This window comes from Ammospiza nelsoni, chromosome 26 (assembly GCF_027579445.1).
Source record: "Ammospiza nelsoni isolate bAmmNel1 chromosome 26, bAmmNel1.pri, whole genome shotgun sequence".
Lineage (NCBI taxonomy): Eukaryota > Metazoa > Chordata > Aves > Passeriformes > Passerellidae > Ammospiza > Ammospiza nelsoni.
This window is the reverse complement of record NC_080658.1, coordinates 2,713,079-2,734,893: the sequence shown is the minus strand read 5'-3', so window position 1 is coordinate 2,734,893 and position 21,815 is coordinate 2,713,079. Positions and strand designations below refer to the sequence as shown.

At 46.0% G+C, this 21,815-nt stretch overlaps 3 protein-coding genes across 3 annotated transcripts; all 3 read left to right on the top strand.

Annotated features, from left to right (window-relative positions):
• The first annotated feature begins 351 nt into the window (after window positions 1-351).
• LOC132084162 (keratin, type I cytoskeletal 17-like) lies at window positions 352-6,190 on the top strand. The gene is made up of 8 exons (XM_059489203.1): window positions 352-1,041; window positions 1,784-1,866; window positions 2,304-2,460; window positions 3,045-3,206; window positions 3,560-3,685; window positions 3,900-4,126; window positions 5,063-5,418; window positions 5,870-6,190. The coding sequence occupies exons 1-8, from the start codon at window positions 352-354 to the stop codon at window positions 5,893-5,895; spliced, it is 1,827 nt and encodes a 608-aa protein (XP_059345186.1). The 3' UTR covers window positions 5,896-6,190.
• Window positions 6,191-9,169: 2,979 nt separating this feature from the next.
• Window positions 9,170-12,706, top strand: LOC132084182 (keratin, type I cytoskeletal 15-like). The gene is made up of 8 exons (XM_059489232.1): window positions 9,170-9,658; window positions 10,428-10,510; window positions 10,701-10,857; window positions 11,057-11,218; window positions 11,382-11,507; window positions 11,600-11,826; window positions 11,989-12,077; window positions 12,494-12,706. The coding sequence occupies exons 1-8, from the start codon at window positions 9,200-9,202 to the stop codon at window positions 12,511-12,513; spliced, it is 1,323 nt and encodes a 440-aa protein (XP_059345215.1). The 5' UTR covers window positions 9,170-9,199; the 3' UTR covers window positions 12,514-12,706.
• Window positions 12,707-17,310: 4,604 nt separating this feature from the next.
• On the top strand, window positions 17,311-21,247 carry LOC132084183 (keratin, type I cytoskeletal 15-like). The gene is made up of 8 exons (XM_059489233.1): window positions 17,311-17,799; window positions 18,638-18,720; window positions 18,874-19,030; window positions 19,230-19,391; window positions 19,555-19,680; window positions 19,773-19,999; window positions 20,549-20,643; window positions 20,954-21,247. The coding sequence occupies exons 1-8, from the start codon at window positions 17,350-17,352 to the stop codon at window positions 20,971-20,973; spliced, it is 1,320 nt and encodes a 439-aa protein (XP_059345216.1). The 5' UTR covers window positions 17,311-17,349; the 3' UTR covers window positions 20,974-21,247.
• The last annotated feature ends 568 nt before the right edge of the window (window positions 21,248-21,815 follow it).

Below are 21,815 nucleotides of genomic sequence, written 5' to 3'. Positions count from 1 at the left end.
GCAATAGCAGCTACAAAACCTTAGCAGAGGAATCACCTATTCCAGAAACTTCTAAATGAAAGGAATATGTCTCTCAAAAGAAGTGAGATGTTCAACCTTAACCAAGCCTCAGAAGCCCAGATATGGGCTGGATTGCCTGAGATATCTGCACAAAAATACTGTTCAGCAAATTATTCTTGGCACAAACAAGAAGTTTGGTAAATGCCCTGGGAGAAGGAAACACCCTGATGGTGACACCCAGTGTCAAATGTATAAATACAGAGAGCTGGGGATGAACACTTGCAGTCCTGAAGCTTATCAGGTTCTGCAGCTAAATTTGGGGTTGCGGTTTCACTCTTTCCTGCTGTCACCATGAGCTGTGGCACCAAATCTTCGAGCAGTACCATCAGAATTAGCAGTGGAGGAGGAGGTGGTGGTGGTGGTGGAAGATGCAGTGGTGGAGGTGGTGGAGGGGGTAGGTCTGGTGGATACTCCTCGATGTCCTCAAGAAAATACACCTCTTCTGGAGGCAGCGGGGGCTTTTCTGGGAGAAGCTTTGGTGGAGGAGGCTCCAGGAGCAGCTATGGGGGAGGCTTTAGCAGCGGCAGCTGTGGCAGGATCAGCCGCAGCAGCTATGGGGGCAGAATGAGTGGTGGCAGTTATGGAGGAGGAATGAGCTGTGGAAGCATGGGAGGAGGACTTGGATCAGGAGGGGGTGGTTTTGGGGGAATGGGAGGTGGTTATGGAGGTGGTGGATACAGTGGAGGTGGATTCAGTGGCTTTGGGGGTAGTGGTGGCTTTGGTGGTGGTGGCAGCTATGGAGGAGGCAGTTTTGGTGGCATGGGCTTTGGGGAGGATTCTGGATTGCTCTCCACAAATGAGAAGCTGACCATGCAGAACCTCAATGATCGCCTGGCGTCCTACATGGATAAAGTGCGGCGCTTGGAGGAGGAAAACTCCCAGCTTGAGCAGCTGATCAGGGAGTGGTACAAAAGCCAAGCTCCCTCTCAGAGCAAGGATTACAGCCAATACTACAGGACAATTGAAGAGCTGCAAAACCAGGTATGAGGTACTTTGATTAACGTAGAACAGGTAGTTATTGGAGTGGCGCTTTCCTCATGCAGCACAAGGCCCCCGTTTGGAGTGATATTCCCATTCCTGGGCTTTAGTCAGGAAGCAGAATGCTGTGGGGACCAGCTGCTGTCGTGTATTTGGTGCAGGGAGCATTGCTGGGTGCAGGGGCAGATCAGCACCAGTGTCCATCACACGGCCTGTGCCATGCTCCCTTCAATGCTGGGCTGCTGCTCTCTCGTTCTTCACTCTTGAACAGCAGACTTCATCCTTGTCATGCTATTATTGCCATATTAATTGGATGTTTTTGTGAATATAGAGGATGAGCCAGCATGTGCAGTTAGTCTCATTCCAGCCCTCAGCCATTTAACAGTCATGTATCTCTTGTGTGAACATGGCTGTTCTCAAAAGTAATGGAAATTCTGCTTTCTCACTGTTTTTTGTTGGTTGGGTTGGGGTTTTTTGTTTGGTTGATTTTCTTTATTGAATATGAGGAGTTAATTTAGTTATTCTTTCCAACAAGGTATTTTTAATGGATATTTAACAGTAAAGGCACTTTTTTTATCTGGAAGCAATAAACTCATCTCTCTCAGTAGCTCCTGCAGCTCTAGTCAGGCTTGAAGGCTTGACATTGCCATAAATCGTTTCTGCAAGGTGTTTGTGCACAGGTGTTTCTTGTCTCAGACATCAGACTGAAAAGACAACTGACTAACACCTGCCCTCTCCATTTCAGATTGTTGGTGCAAATGTGGACCTTAACAGGATGCTTCTTGACATGGACAACACCAGGATGACTGTGGATGACTTCAGACTGAAGTGAGTCACTCCCTTCCTAGTTCCATCCACTTTGTCTCCCTTTATCCCCACGAGTTTCCATTGTCAATTAATCTTTGTAGAAGCTGGAGACTTTTGGCTATGATCACAGGATACAGAAATGTTGGGAAAAGCATTCTGAGAAGGATTGCTTTGGGTTTTCATTATTATTTTTCTCCAGACAAGTTCTTAAAGAGACACATTTGAGAGACTCCATTCTAAGTTTCTCCATCCTTGCACATAGATTTATAAGCATAATCCTCATGGTATAAATCTCACAGAAACTGGACTGAAATCAAACACAGCTATTGGAGATAGAAAGAGAATGGGGTCCTTTATTCTAGGAATTGACTATAGATGTAAATGGGAACTGTCCATAACTGAGATACCAAACAAAGAGGTCTGGCAGCACTTTTACTCTTTTTCTTGTCTGTATTCAGGTATGAGACTGAATACACCCTCCACCAGAGTGTGGCAAGTGATATCAATGGATTACGCCCACTTTTGGATCAACTGACTCTGTCCAGATCTGACTTGGAGACACAGTTTGAGTCCCTGAAGGAGGAACTGATCTTCCTGAAGAAGAACCATGAAGAGGTAAGTTTCTTCACACTTCAATAATTAAAGGCAACTCAGTGAATTTCCCCTTGATTTTTCCACCACCAGCAACCAGGTTTTGATCACCCAACTTGACACAAGCCAGCTTTGATGTTGAGGAGTGTGCAGAGGGCACAGCTGCCCAGCTGCCCACAGCTTGTGTCATGAGACACCAGGTCAACATGTGAAACCAGGGGGATGAATGGCTTTCAGTACAAACTACAGTTTGCTTGCTGAGCTCATGGAAGGAAAATTGGATAGACTATATGGAGGAGTCAAAAGAAAGCATTTTTACTTTCTTCAATGAGATTTCCCACTGAGAAGAAAAGATTCTCACTGCATAGAATTCCTTACAACCCTGTGGAGGCAGTGCCAGGGTCACCATGCATGCAGTGCCTGGCTGTGAGCACTGGAACCTTGGGAATATCAGAATTGTTCCATGGCCAGGGCAGGAAAGGCCTTTTTGATGGAATCCTTTTGTGTGAGGATCCATGTCTTTTTCCTTCCCTTTATCTGAACTGATGCCATTCCTCCTTACCTTCACCCTGGGAGAACCTCATGGGGTTTTTGTGATTTTTTTTCAGGAAATGAGAGGACTGCAAGGCCAGTCTGGTGGAGATGTCAATGTGGAGGTCAATGCTACTCCTGGCATTAACTTAATGGAGAAATTGAATGAAATGCGCGTTGAGTACGAGAGGCTCATTGCAAACAACCGGAAGGAGGTGGAGAGCTGGTATGAAACCAAGGTAAAGCACAGGCAGGCTTGGCTAATTAAATCCTTCACAAAGTACTGGACCTATTTACAGCTGGTGAAAGGCAACTTATCATGTGTTATTTAAGGGACAATAACTTTCAATTACTTTAGGCAGCTTTCTACAACAGGTCAGTCCTGGAGTATCAGTTATGTGGTAAAACAAGTAGAGCCTCTGTGTTCCAGCAGCCAGTGAATTACCAGGGTGTTAGCAGAGTGGCTTGTGGGAAATAAACAGTCTGCATGGAATCTTTATTTTTATTAATCGATTTCCTGATGCTTTTATGATAACCCCACAGTGTTTTCTAATGATAAAAAATGCCTCAATTTTGGATGTCAATTTTTCAGATGGAAGAAGTTAATCAACAAGTCCACACCAGTGGCCAGGAGATACAATCAAGCAACCAGCAGATCTCTGAGCTGAGGCGTGAATATCAGAGTCTGGAAATTGAGCTGCAGTCACAGATCAGCATGGTAAGGAAAGACATTTGCTTTACCTTTTCACAGTCTGTATGTGAGAAGAAGAGCTACAGCCAGCAAGTAATCCATCCAAGGAGAATGGGATATTGGATTTCTTACCTTCAATGATACCCTTTTTTCTGAGGATTTGTGAAGATCTCTTTTCCCACACAAATAAATTAAAACCACCACATTCCCATAACCACTGCATTTTGTTTTCCCATTGCAGATAGACTCTCTGCAGTCCAACCTGGATGACACAGAGCGTCGTTACAACATGCAGCTGCAGCAGATCCAGAGCATGATCGGGCCCGTGGAGGAGGAGCTGGCCAGCATCCGCTGTGAGATGGAGAGCCAGAACGAGGAGTACAAGATGCTGCTGGGCATCAAGACCCGCCTGGAGCAGGAGATCCAGCAGTACCGAGCACTCCTGGAGGAGGGACAGCAGGACCTTGTGTACGTACTGATAGAACACCCAGCTGCTGGTCAGTCACCAGCAGGAAATGTAACAGGAGACATTTGCAAAAGAGATTTTGTACTGAAATGAGGCTGATGCAGCTGTCTTGGCCAATGGCCTCCCAGGTGTGAGATAGTTCATTCTGTCAGAATGTAACTCAAGTGAAGAAAAATTAATGCAGAAATTTGTTGAATTTGCAGGCAACCCCAACAAGGGAAGAGATGAGAATCTTGACTCCAGAAGGCTGATTTATTATTTTATGATATATAGTATATTAAAAGAAAATTATATACTAAAACTATGCTAAAAGAATAGAAGAATGGATTTCATCAGAAGGCTAGCAAGGAAAGGAATGGAATGGAATGACAATAAAATCTTGTGACTGACAAGAGTCCAAGACAATTGGACTTTGATTGGCCATTAATTAAAAACAAACACATGAGGCCAATCAAAGATGCACCTGTTGCATTCCACAGCAGCAGATAATTATTGTTTATGTTTCATTTCTGAGGCCTCTCAGTTTCTCAGGAGAAAAAGATCCTAGCAAAAGGATTTTTCATAAAATATGTCCATGACGTTAATTCTGAACTACCAGTTTGGGGCTGGACAAAGAAATCCATGTAAGAGAGCCTAGTACTGTTTGTTAAGCAAATGTAAATATTCTGTAAAACTATAAAGGCAACGTGTTGTAAATGTGTACTGCAAGGAATCCCTAGGCAGAATGTGGGAAAAGCAAAAGCTCTTGCATTCAAGTTGAAGTTGACAGAGGGGATAGTTTTTGGCACTGCAGTTGTTTTGCTGTGCCGTGCTGGGCTCTAACCAGCAGTCTGACCCAGAGAGGTGCTGGCTCCTGGGCAGCAGATGCAGCTCAATGGCTTTTGGATGGCAAAGTGCTGTTGATTAACTTTTTGTCCCTTCTTTTTCTCTCTTTGCAGAATCCCAGCAGGAGGAATGGGAGGAGGCATGGGAGGAGGCATGGGAGGTGGTAGAATTGGAGGTGGTGGTTATTCTGGAGGAGGAAGAGGAGGAGGTGGTGGCATGAGTGGTGGATATGGAGGTGGTAGCAGCGGAATGGGAGGAGGAATTGGAGGAGGAAGTTGTGGAGGAGGAATTGGAGGAGGAAGTGGTGGAGGAGGAATGGGAGGAGGAAGTGGAGGAATGGGAGGTGGAAGCGGCAGCGGATGCATTGGAGGAGGAGGAGGAGGAAGAACCTCAGGAGGCATCAGCAGCTCCCACTCCTACTCTTCATCTTCCCAGTCCCAGTCCTGCAGGAGTGGCGGCGAAAGCCAAGGTAAGAACTCTGGTATGGGCATAGTGCTCTCTCAGTCACTAAATTAGTTACATCCTGACTAATTTATGCACTAATTTATACCAACATACTCTTCCAGAGGCAAACAGTACTGAGGGTAAACTAAAATTTCTGGGAAGTATTAGATTTACTGTTGCCAACAATTCTTTCCTCTTTGTGTGCAAAGGATCAACTCCACTTGCAGAGCACACAGTCCATTTCTATTCCATTCTGTAGGTGATATCAGCTGGTCTTGTATTTTAACCTCAGCTGGTTTTTTTTCCATCTGTCTCATTCTTTGCAGACTCTCATAAATCCTGCAGCCTTTGTGCCATGCTGGAGTTTTCCTTTTAGCTTTTGGAATGCTTATGGCCACTCCCACATAATCCTAATGGTGTCTCAGACATTCAGTGCCAGGACTGATGAAGTTCATGCTTGTTTTGTCTCTAAACAGGATATGGAAGAAAATCTTTTGACTAAGAATTTACATCAAGGATCCTCCAGCACAAGACCTTTCAAAACGAAACTGGCCCAAATCCGCTGCATTCCCCACTCCCAAGGAAAGATGATGCTCTGAACAGTTCCTGGGAGGTGCAGATGCCACCTCTCCCCCTGCCCTGCATGCTCTGTGCTGCCTCTGCCCACAAAGCTCTGCAGCTTCGGTTATTGGCACTCAAACTGCTGCTTTACAGATCCAACCTGTTTGGTACTCAGGTTGCTCTGAATCAGGAAAATGTCTCTAATAAAATTTAATTTCTGTCTGATGCAACCAGAATGCTGTATGGGGTTTTTCTTTCCTTCTGTAGGTGTAAACACTTAAAAAACACAAAGTCATGCCAAGACACACCTCCAGGTAGAGAGGCTGATGATACACTCCAGTAGTTGATAAAAAAATTTAGAGTTAAAACACAAATTCTGAGCAGTAGGGGCAGATCAGAATCTTCTTGGGCTGTGCCTTTTTTTTAATGATGTGTCGGATATTCCTGGGAGCTGAGTTCTGAGACCCAACAGATGAATATCAACCTTAAAGGGGCTGCAGAACCTCAGTGCTCAATAACTCTAATGGTGAGCACATGAGTGTCCACAAAGGAACACTAATGATTACAGAGCTGTGGTTATAAAATGAAACCAATGTTTCAATTCACAAAACCTTGATGGATACTCCTTGGTTTAACCTGGAAATGCACAGATAAGGGATCTTGTTTTGAAATTATAAGAAGTGAAAGGGAAATATAATTTACAGGAACTTTACAAAGTTCATTTCCATAAAATGTTAACATTGACAGCAATTGCCTTTAACCTCTGAGAAATTTAGTACATGTAAAAGGGCCTGGAATATTCACCTCTGTATACAGCTACCAGTATATCCCAGCAGCTGAGGGGCCAAAATTCCAGTGAGGCTGCCCGAGGGGAGGGTGCATCTCACCTGCACACAACCTTGCAGGCTGAGCTGCAGGTGCTGGGCTGCACACAAGGGAGAGGCCTCTGGGGTTGAGTTGAGAGTGAAACAAAATGTGAGTTCCATACAAGAGGAGCAGCACTGCTGAGTAACACAACAGATGCACATAAGTATGGATTGAGAGAACAGATACAAAACTGATTTCCAGAAATACACGTCACACTGCCATCTCAGCACTTGGAAAGCATTCAGGGAAACAGAAACACTTGCCTTACACCAAGCCAAAGTGTGCTGACATTGTGCTGGCATGAATGAGCCTTTGCAGGCTTGCTAAACAGAGTTTGTGCTGCATAAATGCTGCCAAGGACATGCAACAGGAACAATGAGATTCTAGTAATGCTCATTTCTCTTTCTTTGGTTTAGAAACTTGGACTACACACACTATCCAGAAAGAGCCATGATGTTCATGATAGATGGGCTGAGGATTAAGAATTGTGTGTATTTCAGAGCCCTCTAAGGGAGGGAATTGCATTGTCACCTCCTACAGGTGCAGGGAGAGGGACAGGGACCTCCACTGATGTCAGTCCATACCTTAAACTAACCTTGGAAGAGTATTTATTTCCCTAACTCCTCATTACTTTGCTGCCCCACAAGCACTAAGTGCTACACACCAGACAGTGAAGTCCAGAAGGGGTTAAAACAGAATGCAGACAGCAGCTACTGAGAGACCCAGGTGGAGGGAAAGATTTCCAAGATCATTTTACATCCATAAGGCACAGTTTTGGGTTTGTGTGGCAAGGTGTGGGTAGCAGGGGATACAGGGGGATTTCTGAGAAGAAATCTGGTGAGAAGCTGCCAGAAGCTCCCCCCGTGCTCAATGGAGGCAGTGCCAGCCCAGGACAGCCCCAGTGCCAGCCCAGGATGGCCCTGCTGCCCCTCAGCAGTGGTGGCAGCACCTCGGGGTAACAGAGCTACCAAGGGTGAACAAACCTGCACAGCTGCAGCCAGAGAGAGGAATGGGCTTAGTTCTTCTTCTGTAGTATGGAACCTCTTCCTGAAACACCTCTAGGTTGAATCCATCCTCCCTCTCTGTGGATAAGCTGATTTTGATGTGGCAATTCACAGCAGGTCCCACCAGCTCCTTGTGCTTCCCCTGCACAGCCCAGTGACTCTTCTGTAGAACTGCAATGCTGATATTTAATGCACAGCTGGAAATCTGAAAAGTTGTTTCTCTTCAAGGCTTTTTTTTCAGTTTCACAGGAGCCTGATTAGTAAAGACGGAAAAAGCAGCTCACTGCCATTCCCTATTGCACGGGCAGTGGAAAAAAGTACACAAGGATTTCTGACTCTCTGTTGGGTGGTGCAAGGTATTCTGTCGTGGTTGCAAAACACCCTTCACTGTAATGAGCTCAGGTAATGATGATATTTTTTCAGATCTAATCTTTGGCTGTTTTAATCAAACTTATTTTTTCATTGTATTATATAATTCAAGGATGTATTCTGAGAATTTACTATTTAAAATGCAGTGATGAAAATATGCAAAGTAAAATATTTCTCCTCTCAATTTCCTCTGAGTCCATTTAAAACCGTTACAATAAAATTAGGAGCTCTTAGATAGGAAAAGATTTAGTATCTTTTTCCTTGGACAATGTTACTTTTGTGGCTGTTACACAGAGTTTTCTTCAAGAAGAAAAAAGACTGTGATCCACGTGCTGTATGTTCAGTGAAAGCTGAATGTCAGCAGGACCTTATTCAGAGTGAAAAATTTTGAGTCAGTCTTCTTCTGTAACAGACATGGCAATGTAGTTTTCAAAGTTTTAATTTTGGTGCATTAAAGTAGATTTCTACAAAGCTGATGAAATTTGAAATAAATCAATGAATGAAGAGTCTCTTGGAGGCTGCTGGTGTCATGAATCATGTCTGTGATCTCAGGTGGAAGACTAAAGCTGAGCTACTGAGCTTCAAAGCATAAAAAGTAATGGCCACAGACAATGAAGCAGAAGCTTCATTAGCTGCCGTTACCAGCGCGATATTGCCAGATTAACAGAAACTGTGACATACGACATTGTTCAACAAAGTATCCTACAAGGAGCCACCCACAATAAATTATAGTGCAGCTAGATGTGAATCAACTAAGACATATTTGCGCTGAATGGTAATGTCTTTTACTTACCTCAGACAAAATTCCTCTTAGCACATCACTTTTGGCATGAGCACTATGGCTGGCAAACCCCATGGGAAGCTGGACTGCCTGGCAGGTGACACCCACCTGGGCAGGTATAAATAGCCACCAGCAAGGACAGCCCGCTACACTTTGATTTCCTAAACCTCGCTGTGCACAGCTTCGCACCTGGGGCTGACTACTGAACGTCTGATCCTTTCACCATGAGCTGCAGCATCAAGAGAACGTCCAGCACCTCGTACCGGAGCGGAGGAGGAGGTGGCGGTGCCTGCGGGGGCAGCGGCGGCCGCAGCTCCTCCGTGTCCTGCCGGCGCTACGCCTCCTCTGTCATCGGCGGGGGCAGCTACGGCGGCGGCCTCAGCATGGGCAGCATGGGCAGCATGGGCAGCATGGGCAGCATGGGCAGCATGGCCGGGGGCTTTGGCGGGGGCTTTGCGGGCAGCTGCGGCCCCGGCGGGGACCTGCTGCTCAGCGGCAATGAGAAGGTCACCATGCAGAACCTCAACGACCGCCTGGCCTCTTACCTGGACAAGGTGCGGATGCTGGAGGAAGAGAACGCTCAGCTTGAGCACCACATCCGGGAGTGGTACAGGAAACAAGCTCCCAGCGTTTCCAAGGACTACAGCTCCTACTACCAGACCATCGAACAACTCCAGAGTCAGGTAAGATCATCCTGGCTCCATCTCCCGCATGCTCCTCTCTCCTCTAAGGCCTTCCTCCTTCCTCTTTGCTTCTTCCTCCTCCCTCCATCCCCAGCACTGGGCTCTACCACCTGGGGGAGGGCCGTGTTGGTGGTACCTCAAGCACAAACGTGCTGAGCTGCACCTCCCATCCATCCCCTGGCTGAGCAAACCCTCAGAGCAGCCCACAGGCAGCAGGGCACAGCCCCAGGCAGCAGCAGCTCCCCAGCCACAGACACGCTGGCTCACGCCATGAACATCCCACGTTGTGCAGCTGCCTCCAAACCAGCCATGTGTGGTTTGCAGCGCTTCCCTCTGCTCCCAGCCACATCAGCTGCATGGAGTGCAAAGCCAAAGTAGGATCTGAGCTGTCTTTGTCCCTTCACACTCCTGCAGACAGGACTGAGGTCTTCCATTACAATCCCATCACACAGTACCAGAAAACCAGATTAAACAGATACTGTGAAAAAGCACTTTATATAGAAAGGGCTGCAAACACTCTTTGGGACTCATAAGGGTTGAGTCTAACTTGAGAAAAAGAAGAGCATGGATTTGGCAGGATGGTCTGTGATAGCACAAGCTTCCCTAAAAAGTAAATCTGGATCGCTACCCTTCCATATGGCCCCTGCACTACTGCAAGAAATACTTTTAAAACCCTCAATAACACCTTACCAAAGCTTAGAGCCTTGTTACTGCTTGTCCTGGAAATAGAGAACACAGAAACACTTCTCTCCACCTTTCCCTTTTGCAGATTATTTCTGCCACTGTGGACAACAACAGAATGCTTCTGGATATTGATAACAGCAAGATGACTGCTGAAGACTTCAGAATGAAGTGAGTAGCTCCCTGTGAATCTTGCATGTTTGCTAAATCACTCTCATTATCATCTAGGAACAAGGGAGGACTGCCCTGGGTGCTATTACTGAATCATCCTGTTTTACTGAAATACTGATCTTAGAAAGATGTGTGCTATTGACTGTCAGTATTTCATTTCCCCATTTCTATCTCTGTGTGTGTGACACAGGTACGAGAATGAGCTGGTCATCCGTCAGACCGTGGAGGCTGACATCAATGGCCTGAGAAATCTCATGGATGACCTGACTCTGGTTAGATCTTCACTGGAATCTGAGCTGGAGTCCTTGAAGGATGAGCTGATTGCTCTCAAGAGAAACCATGAGGAGGTATGATCCAATGATAAATAGCACAGCCAAAGACACAACCTATTGATTCTTCATGGCTCCCATCATCACACATCAAATCCATTTCCCCTTATGCCATGGGATTGTTGTTCCTTTGTCCCTTAGTAGTGCTTTGCCCACAGTCCCCAGCACAACAATTGACCTGTGTGTGCTCTTGTCTCTCTCTCTGCACTCCCTGCAGGAAATGAGGCAGCTCCAGTCCCAAACTGGTGGCGATGTGAGCGTGGAGGTCAATGCTGCCCCTGGACAAGACTTGACAAAGATCCTGAATGACCTGAGAGATGAATATGAGCAGATCATTGAGAAGAACCGCAGGGAGGTGGAGCAGTGGTATGAAGTCAAGGTATGTAGCAATGCCCAGAGTGGAGTCTCCTTTGGTGGCACAGCCCAGACACCCTGGTACCAGGACTGGCTGAAAGGGAGAGGCTCCCTGCAGATGTGAGCTCTCATTCAGCAAATCTGCTCCCTTGGGGCTCAGCAAGTGTCTCTGGGCTTTGTCCCTGCAGATCCAAGAAGTCAACCAGCAGGTCACTTCCAGCAGCCAGGACATCCAGACCAGCAGCCACCAGCTGAGCGAGCTGAGGCGCGAGATGCAGAACCTGGAGATCGAACTGCAGGCACAGCTCAGCACGGTACGGGGGCAGCATCTGCAGGCCCTTCCCTCCCTGGCACAGGCAGGCAGCTGTAGAACTCTGCTCCTCATGTCCTGTGTTTGCCTTTCCAGAAAAGCTCTCTGGAAAACTCCCTGGCAGAAACCGAGTCTCGCTACGGATTCTTGATGCAGCAAATCCAGGTGCAGGTCTGCTCGGTGGAGGAGGAGCTGGGCAGCATCCGCTGTGAGATGGAGGGGCAGAGCCAGGAGTACAAGATGCTCCTGGGGATAAAAACTCGTCTGGAGCAGGAGATCCAGCAGTACCGGGCACTGCTGAATGAGGGGCAGCAGGATCTTGTGTATGTATTTCATATTATGGCAAGGGAGTCAAAAGAAACCCTCACGTTTATTTGCCAACAGAGACCGTTTTGTCCCTGAAGCTACATCAACATATCTTTCAACTGAATATCCAGTGTTAGTAGGTTTTGATGAATTCTCTGTTGGCTTTTTTTTTTTCACAGTGCCTCCCAAGGAGCTTTCCAAGGAGGTGGAAAATCCTCCCAGTCATATTCTGCTTCCTTCTCTCATTCCCAGTGTGGAGAAATGTCAGGTAAGTCAATACTTTGTAAGCATGTTATTATTAGTGGGTTACATCTGCCCCAATAGCTACAGTGTATTTGGTGAGAAAAAGGATTGTAGCTTGGGCTGGGAAAGATTCCAAGGTCCACTAGCCTGGGAATGAGAAATCTCATTACTCTGTTGCAGCAGAATCAGGGGTTAAAATACAGCAAGTGCTGCTCTTCCCTCTGCCTAAATATAAAATACAGTTTATAAACTTTATTGGATGGGAAATACTTTTTTGCTTACTGGAATAATAAAAAATACAGTTCTGAGAAAGCGCCCAGAGTGCTACTGGGCATGGAGCCTCTGCTCCTCTGCTGCTAACACTGTCAGGTGTAAGAATTCCACCCAGCAGGAATGCTCAGACTTCCCCTGAAGACAGTGATTTGCTCTGTGCTCACACAGGGCAGTCAAGAGTGTGCTAGAGCAGCAGGAGAGACCCTGGCACCGCCCGGCTGCGACGAGAGACACCCGCGAGTTTCTGCAGCACGGCCGAGGGAAGAGTTTGGAAGAGCCTGGTCACCTGCCCCAGCACCCCCTCCTCCTGCCTGCAATGCTTGGCTTACTCAACTTGTCTTTGGCAACTCATTCTTTGTCAAAGAGCTTACACTCTGCTGGTAACTCTGCTCTAATAAATCTTTATGTCTGCAATTCAAATCACAACATGTCTGAGAAAATAAATGTAAGCAACCTCGTGCGGGTACCTATCCAGATCATCCAGTAAAATGCAGGCTGTGGAGTTGTACTGGGTACATGATCTCTCAACAGTCCATTCTGCACTAGGAAAATGGACACAGTGCTGGGATAGAATCAGTGAGTGAAAGGAAATATCAGGAATTGTGACCATGGCTGTGTGAGGTGGGACAACAGCCAGCCCCTGCCGAGGGGAACTGCTGGGTGAGGCTGGCAGAACTCTCTCTTCACAAGCAAGAGATATAAGGTTGCAAGGAGAAATCTTGTTGCCAGTTCTTGACACAATTTTTCTCCTTCCAGAGATGTTAAAAACAATTTACCATTTTGTTTCTTAATGGTCACTAAGGGATTGCTTTCTGGCCCCTTGCCTTGCCACTTGTACTAAAAAGAATGAATAATATGACTGAAAGGAGAAAGAAAATACAAATAATGGGTAACTATCAGGAGATGAACTGTTAATTTACTAAACTGTGCCCAATGGTACTACTGTGAGTTATCTGGGTCCATTAATCTCATCACAGCCAGAGTACTGTGGGAAGGAAGGTGTGACTCAGGAGAGGTTCTTCCAGTATGAAGGGGCTTCCTCACAAGTATTTCTACACCTTCTGTTGCACAGAGAATGACGTATTGCTGACTTCTCTTGGGAGAAACAGACAGCAAGACAATGGATATGTTCCCTTCAGTGTCATGCACCAAAAGCATTCCAGTGTTTTATGATAGAAATTTCAATTGAAATACTGATATAATACCAAGAACCCAATTTCTGTTGGTATACACAGCTGGCTGATAGTCTGCCTTAAGAGAAATGAGAGACACATTCCTTTCACTGAAGGTATCTTCTATATTTTACTGCTTAAGAACATAAAATATGCAACAAAATTAGAGATGAAACAGCAATACTAAATTAGGGCAGCTCCTTTAGATATATTTTGGTTTCTGAAGATCACAGTGAAGCCCTTTTCAGACTCTGACTGTTGTGCACCAGATACACGAAATCAGCAATGTATCACTTATTGATACGTTTGTCATTTTGTCCCTACGCACTGATTAAACCTGGTTTCTAGTATTTCCCATTTCATTTCACACTGAAAGATTGATCTGTTAGGGTAATGCAATTAAACATTTTCTCATCACAACCAACTTAGAAGAGTTGGATTTTGCTTAGGTCTTCTGTCAGTAACCACATGCCTTGGCTCTGCCAGCACAGCACCCTGACTGCAGCCTGCAGTGAGTGTCCACAAAGAATACATTTTCTACTTCTGTTGAAAAACTGACTTTTATCAGTCCAGCATCAGGAATTTGTGTGAATAAAAGCCTGTCTATAATGAATAAAAAGCTCATTTCAGGTTTTAACTGTATAGAAAGTGATGTAAAGCAAATGCAAACATGACTTTTGTCTCTGGAGGCTGCCAGAGCTCACTCAGGTCTCAGCGGTGTTTACTGCAGCCAAAGCAGCTGAAGGAGACATCTTTTAAAACCAGATTATGGAACCTTAAACTACAGAAAATGTCTATAACTGAGGAATGTAGAATTCAATTAGTTGCCATCATCGATAACAGGAGTGCATGGAAGCAGAAAGAGAAAAGGGAACAGGAAAGGATCCCTCTGCTGGAAGAGCTTGATTTCCCTTGGGAAGCATGTCCAAATTTGTCCTTTTTCACTGGTAGGAAGGACTATGAGTAATGATTTAGATCAGCTGTGGAATTAAAATAGCTCACAGTTAATAGGATTTTCTGTAGGATTTTCTATACATACACAAGTTTATGAGCCCACCCCACAGAGTGACATAAGAGGTAGATGAGCCCAGAATGAGGGGTTGTGGAAATCCTACAGCTCTGAATGAACTGAGCACATGCTCAGGTTGAGTGATGCTGCAGGACAATGGATGAGGAATGCATAAATGGGGTTCCTGATGAAACTCTTGGGAGTAGCACTCTTCTTACTAAGACCACATTTGACTCATTTACTGTAAAACAATTAATTACCAGTAATTGTATCTAGGATTGTCCTCTCCCTCTGGTGTCACTGAAGACATACATCCAGAAATGGCATCACAGTCTCTGTGGAAAGCACAGGCTGCTTTGGGTTCCTCTGCCAATTTGGAGCATCCAGCTTCACCAGTGAGTAAAAAGCACTGGGAAAGGATTCACAACACTCCAACTTCAAACAAACTTCTGACTTGCAGAGGTCCATGGGGCACACTATGAACAAAATGTTTGCCAGGGGAAAATGTGATTTCAAAGCTCTTACAGTGCCTTTGAATGGCTGAGGAGCCTCAACATCTACAGCAGAACATGTCTGACCTGCTTGTCCACCGTGAAAGGTAATGGCTCCTGAACAGTCTTGGCTCTTTTGGCTCTTGAACAGTCTTGGCTCTTTTGGCTCCTGAACAGTCTTGGCTCTTTTGGCTCCTGAACAGCCTTGGCTCTTCTGGCTTGTGAACTAAATCAGCAGGTCCAAACTCACAACAGCCAGCTCAGGCCAAGAGCCACAGGACAGTGGCCAGAAATGCACATGGAGACACAGAAATACCCCTAAGTTACAGAACAGTCCAGAGATTAAATGTTTGAGATGCAGTTATGGCAGTAAGGATGGTTAGAGCACCTATTCAAAAAAGAGGAGAGGAACAGAGAGACAGAGAAAAGGCACATGGTGACAGCATGAAATTACAGCATTGGGAAATGTCAGAAATTGTTGGGCCGGGTTTGGTGATGCAACGACACTGAGGAGGAGATATAAAATCAACACCTCTGGCACTAACACCAATCAGCAATAAACTTCTCATACGGGAGAATAAAAGTGCATTTCAACAATCTAATGAGGAAAATATGACTAAGGAATCACACCCTGTGAGAAAATAATTTTTATTTTTTAATAAAGATGACTCAGTCTCAATAACATATGCAAAGCACCTGGTTCTGACGTGTGGATAATTAGAGAGCTACCAATAAAACAACAATCATAATTATGTAGATCAAAGGCTTTGTGATATGGGGGTGGTGGTGTGTCAAGAAAGAGGGTGAATGGTTTTCCATGATCCTTCAGTCAGCCATAACACACATTAGTAACTTTATGGATCTAATAATCACTGTGGCTAAGAAAAAAAAATCCTGCCTGAGCCACAGCTGCAGGGTGTGTGTAAGTAACAGCATAAATGGAGAAACCAACAACAAAAAATTGAGTAAATTATAACTTCCAAGTAGAGATGGATTTGCATCAAAGTTCAACCCTCACATAATGAGACCCCTTGTCTTTCAGGCTTAAATTCACATTTTCCAAAAGTTATTTAAAGGCAAAATTTCCTTTCCAAAGAAGGGCTTATCACAATCTGCCCCCTTACCAAAATGGTGCAGTGGTGCAGCACTAAGGGACAAAAGACTGAAGGTAAGGGGGATTTAGAGGGTCATCACAGCTACCTCTGTTATACAAAGATAAAATCCCCAACACCAATTGACTAGATCAGATTTGAAACTCTCTCTTCCATCCACAACTCCTGCAATGGAAACTCTTCAAGACCCTTCTGCTTCCCATAGTTAAAAATTTCCCCTTAGTTTCCAGCCCAAACACACTCAAATCCAGACTGTGCCCTTTCCTACATGGCCAGTAGGATTGTTCTGTATTTCAAAGAGCCCTGGTACCTCCTTCCTCAAGAACCAGCTGATAACAATCTCAGCCACTCTCTGGCCAAGCCAAATCCTCCTTCCCAGGATACAGCCAATGCAGCCATATAGATTTCATGTATGTATTTCAGTTTAAGATAACCTCTGACTGATTAGAAATATGCACAAAAATGTTTAAAAACTCACAGCTTTAAAATGGCATTACTGCATGCATACCAGAGCATGAGACAGGAGGATTTCCTGTAAGTGATACCACCAGATTTTGTTGAGAACAGAAATAACACAGCTGCTGTTAAGCTCATTCTACTGTGATTTACCACTAAGTATTCTGAGAGACAGTGCCCAGAGTGAGCTTTCTTTTCTAGGGAAAAGAAATTCTAAACCTGAATTCTAGATTCTGACCTAAAAAAGAAATTCTGAAGAGATTCTGTTTCCAGAAGTGGCAGTTCTGAGGCGAATTTCAACCAGCCTCACACAAAGGGTGTTTGAGTTCATACTTCTCCGAATCTGAAATTAAAGCAGAGTGATTAGGTGGTTCTTTCACCACCTGTTTTGAGGACAAAAGAAAATTACTCCAAAGAACAAAGAACAACTATTAAAATGAGTCTCACTAAGTAGCCAGCAACGAGCTATCTCTAACAAAATCTAACTCACAGCCACCCACCCGAAATTGCAGTGCAGGCTTGGGGTGAATCAGCATGCAAACCCAGTACCTGGGGGGAGGGCTGTCCCAAGCCCCAAAAGAAATTCCCCTTAGCACATCACTTTCTGCATGAGCACTATGGCTGGCAAACCCCATGGGAAGCTGGACTGCCTGGCAGGTGACACCCACCTGGGCAGGTATAAATAGCCACCAGCAAGGACAGCCCGCTACACTTTGATTTCCTAAACCTCGCTGTGCACAGCTTCGCACCTGGGGCTGACTACTGAACGTCTGATCCTTTCACCATGAGCTGCAGCATCAAGAGAACGTCCAGCACCTCGTACCGGAGCGGAGGAGGAGGTGGCGGTGCCTGCGGGGGCAGCGGCGGCCGCAGCTCCTCCGTGTCCTGCCGGCGCTACGCCTCCTCCGTCATCGGCGGGGGCAGCTACGGCGGCGGCCTCAGCATGGGCAGCATGGGCAGCATGGGCAGCATGGGCAGCATGGCCGGGGGCTTTGGCGGGGGCTTTGCGGGCAGCTGCGGCCCCGGCGGGGACCTCCTGTTCAGCGGCAATGAGAAGGTCACCATGCAGAACCTCAACGACCGCCTGGCCTCTTACCTGGACAAGGTGCGGATGCTGGAGGAAGAGAACGCTCAGCTTGAGCACCACATCCGGGAGTGGTACAGGAAACAAGCTCCCAGCGTTTCCAAGGACTACAGCTCCTACTACCAGACCATCGAACAACTCCAGAGTCAGGTAAGATCATCCTGGCTCCATCTCCCACATGCTCCTCTCTCCTCTAAGGCCTTCCTCCTTCCTCTTTGCTTCTTCCTCCTCCCTCCATCCCCAGCACTGGGCTCTACCACCTGTGGGAGGGCCGTGTTGGTGGTACCTCAAGCACAAACGTGCTGAGCTGCACCTCCCATCCATCCCCTGGCTGAGCAAACCCTCAGAGCAGCCCACAGGCAGCAGGGCACAGCCCCAGGCAGCAGCAGCTCCCCCAGCCACAGACACGCTGGCTCACGCCATGAACATCCCACGTTGTGCAGCTGCCTCCAAACCAGCCATGTGTGGTTTGCAGCGCTTCCCTCTGCTCCCAGCCACATCAGCTGCATGGAGTGCAAAGCCAAAGCACCTGGATGGAAGGATCTGAGCTCCCTTTGTCCTTTCACACTCCTACAGACACCAGGTGGAAGGACTGAGGTCTTCCATTACATCCAACTATTTTCATATTGAGATGACTTACAGCATCGGGCAAAGCCCACGCTGCCTCCTACACCCAGAGTGCAGAACCCCATGGGGCTTGGCCATTTCCCAAAATAAATGTTCTTCTGTTCTTTACCCCATCAATATACTCTTTCATCAAAACCTTTGAAAAGCCAAAACCTTGCACACTAGTCCCTGTGGCAATTGAGGAACTTTCTGTGGCCTCTGCACTACTGTATAAAACAATCAGTAACACTCTACTAAAGCTTTGTGTCTTTTTTCTGCTTTTCACTTTCCTTCTGCCAAAGTGTTCTTTGGTAGAATCTTCTACCTGTTCTAGATTCTGGAAATCTAGAACACAGAAAGACACCTACTTCCCCTTTTGCAGATTATTTCGGCCACTGTGGACAACAACAGGATGATTCTGGACATTGACAACAGCAAGATGACTGCTGATGACTTCAGAATGAAGTGAGTAGCTCCCTGTGAACCTTGCCTCTTTTGTGTCCCAAATTTTATGAGAATCATGAATGGAGGTGGATGAAGCCCTGTCTAAAGTGGTGTGATCAAGCCTACACATCGAAATTAAATGAGTGTGCAATGCTTTGCTTTCCTTTGGTACAGGTATGAGAATGAGCTGGTCATCCGTCAGACCGTGGAGGCTGACATCAATGGCCTGAGGAACATCCTGGATGGTCTCACCAGCACTCGGTCCTCCCTGGAATCTGAGCTGGAGTCCCTGAGGGATGAGCTGACTGCTCTCAAGAGAAACCATGAGGAGGTATGATCCAATGATAAATAGCACAGCCAAAGACACAACCTATTGATTCTTCATGGCTCCCATCATCACACATCAAGTCCATTTCCCCTTATGCCATGGGATTGTTGTTCCTTTGTCCCTTAGTAGTGCTTTGCCCACAGTCCCCAGCACAACAATTGACCTGTGTGTGCTCTTGTCTCTCTCTCTGCACTCCCTGCAGGAAATGAGGCAGCTCCAGTCCCAAACTGGTGGCGATGTGAGCGTGGAGGTCAATGCTGCCCCTGGACAAGACTTGACAAAGATCCTGAATGACCTGAGAGGTGAATATGAGCAGATCATTGAGAAGAACCGCAGGGAGGTGGAGCAGTGGTATGAAGTCAAGGTATGTAGCAATGCCCAGAGTGGAGTCTCCTTTGGTGGCACAGCCCAGACACCCTGGTACCAGGACTGGCTGAAAGGGAGAGGCTCCCTGCAGATGTGAGCTCTCATTCAGCAAATCTGCTCCCTTGGGGCTCAGCAAGTGTCTCTGGGCTTTGTCCCTGCAGATCCAAGAAGTCAACCAGCAGGTCACTTCCAGCAGCCAGGACATCCAGACCAGCAGCCACCAGCTGAGCGAGCTGAGGCGCGAGATGCAGAACCTGGAGATCGAACTGCAGGCACAGCTCAGCACGGTACGGGGGCAGCATCTGCAGGCCCTTCCCTCCCTGGCACAGGCAGGCAGCTGTAGAACTCTGCTCCTCATGTCCTGTGTTTGCCTTTCCAGAAAAGCTCTCTGGAAAACTCCCTGGCAGAAACCGAGTCTCGCTACGGCCGCATGCTCCAACAAATCCAGGCGCAGGTCTGCTCGGTGGAGGAGGAGCTGGGCAGCATCCGCTGTGAGATGGAGGGGCAGAGCCAGGAGTACAAGATGCTCCTGGGCATCAAGATGCGCCTGGAGCAGGAGATCCAGCAGTACCGGTCGCTGCTGCAGGAGGGGCAGCAGGATCTTGTGTATGTTGTCTGTTTGCAAATAAGGGCACAAATTTTATCACAAGCTTTTCTCTCTTGGCACTTACAGAAGATAGAGCAGAATATTTTACTTGTCTCTAGCTGAAATCTCAGTTCAGCGACTTTTATTCTCGGCATCTGCATTGAAATGTGTCTATCGAAAACCTCATCATCAGATCAAACATCAAGGGAAACACAGAGCAGATTGTTACTGCCAGGTTTAGAGTTAATCAGTTCCTCTTGACCTGTTTGCACAGAGTGAATTCCATGAGAGGAATCACCGTGCCAAACCAAATTGTAATGAGGTTCCTTCTGTCAGCAGACAAACAATCACAGCTGGACTATGAGAGTACAAGAATTTTACTGCAACAGTCTCTTGCTGTCTCTGCTTTTATAATTTTCTTGGAAAATACAGCTGAATTGAATGAAATGAAAATATATATATATAAATACATTTGCAAGATCCAGGAAAAGCTGAGCTGTTACATGCACTGCACATGATGTCAGTATGTATTTATTGCTCCCTTCATTAAAACTCCTTTCCTTTTACAGATCATGTCAAGGAGCTCTGCAAGGAGGAGGCAGTATGTCCTCTCACTCTTACTCTTCTAGTTCTCACTGTCATGGTCAATCTAGTGATAAGGCAGGTAAGAAACATCTTTCAAAGAGCATCCAAACTTATTGCTTTCACATTTTATGTTTCACCCCTTTTCCTGTTAATACCAACCTTGTGCTATGGTTTCCACATCTGCAATTGCAGCAGGGATTAAACCATTCACAGACAAAGCTCTTCATTTCAAAGTGGTTTGGCTCCAATTCCAGAGACAGGCTAAGCTCCTTTCCCATGCTTTTGCTAACAAATGGATATTTAAATAGTGGATGGGTCTGAAATGTCAGTGCTGAAAAGAGACTCTTGGTTTCCCTATCAGAGCAATGGTTTCTTCCTTCTTTTCACAGGGCAGTCAAGAGTGTGTTAAGATACCTCCGATGTGTTGGACTTCCCTGATCCAGTCAGTGCCGTGGGAGCAGCCAGCCCTCAGCGTGGTGTGACCTACCCTGCTCTCCAAATGCTATCCATGAAATCAAAATTAATAATTACTATACTTTTCCTAAAACTATTTACCCCTCCCTTTTGATCCTGGCCAGCACTGTGATCCCTGTGCTCACACACAGGTCTCTGCAGTGCACTTGGTTCTCTACTGAACAACAATCCCTCAAATAAAGCTTTATCTTTCTGCAATGCAAAGAAAACTCTGTGTCCAGCAGTCTATTTGGTATATTAATATCCTATTCACACTTAGGTATAACAAGTCAGGTACACAAAGAAATTAAGGTTGTGTGAATTGTATAATATGGCTCCAAAGAAATACGTGAATTCTAAATCATATGATGACTGGATAAAATCCTGGAGATGAATAAACACATCCACATTAAACTCAAGGGTGACACCTATGGGGAACAGAAGGGGGTGAGGAAACCCCTTTTTCACAGAACATGTTGCAAGGGGTGTGCAAGTAGTTGATTTGCCAATTCAGCAACAGAAATGAAAAATCAGGATTAATTAACCCCAACATTTCAATAAAATTTTGTCAAATCAAAACCACTTTTCCTTAGTCATTGAACAAGAAGTCCTATTCAGACAGCTCCTTCCCAGCTTCTGAGCGAGAGCTCTGTCTAATCTTGATCAATTAAGCTAAGTGTTAGATCAGGAAATGAGTGAGGAGTACGAAAACTCTACTAACCCAACATTCAGTTGGGATTATTCCTCCTGACATGTTGGAAAATTTGAATTTTATCTGGAAGTTCCACATGAAGGAGT

Excerpts from the sequence above, each read along its gene's own strand:
- LOC132084183 (XM_059489233.1), top strand. The coding sequence starts at position 17,350 with ATGAGCTGCAGCATCAAGAGAACGTCCAGCACCTCGTACCGGAGCGGA. Across the intron at positions 17,800-18,637 it reads TCGAACAACTCCAGAGTCAG|ATTATTTCGGCCACTGTGGA; the intron begins GTAAGATCATCC and ends CCCCTTTTGCAG. Across the intron at positions 18,721-18,873 it reads GCTGATGACTTCAGAATGAA|GTATGAGAATGAGCTGGTCA; the intron begins GTGAGTAGCTCC and ends CCTTTGGTACAG.
- LOC132084182 (XM_059489232.1), top strand. The coding sequence starts at position 9,200 with ATGAGCTGCAGCATCAAGAGAACGTCCAGCACCTCGTACCGGAGCGGA. Across the intron at positions 10,511-10,700 it reads GCTGAAGACTTCAGAATGAA|GTACGAGAATGAGCTGGTCA; the intron begins GTGAGTAGCTCC and ends TGTGTGACACAG. Across the intron at positions 11,827-11,988 it reads GAGGGGCAGCAGGATCTTGT|TGCCTCCCAAGGAGCTTTCC; the intron begins GTATGTATTTCA and ends TTTTTTTCACAG.
- LOC132084162 (XM_059489203.1), top strand. The coding sequence starts at position 352 with ATGAGCTGTGGCACCAAATCTTCGAGCAGTACCATCAGAATTAGCAGT. Across the intron at positions 2,461-3,044 it reads TGAAGAAGAACCATGAAGAG|GAAATGAGAGGACTGCAAGG; the intron begins GTAAGTTTCTTC and ends ATTTTTTTTCAG. Across the intron at positions 3,207-3,559 it reads AGAGCTGGTATGAAACCAAG|ATGGAAGAAGTTAATCAACA; the intron begins GTAAAGCACAGG and ends TCAATTTTTCAG.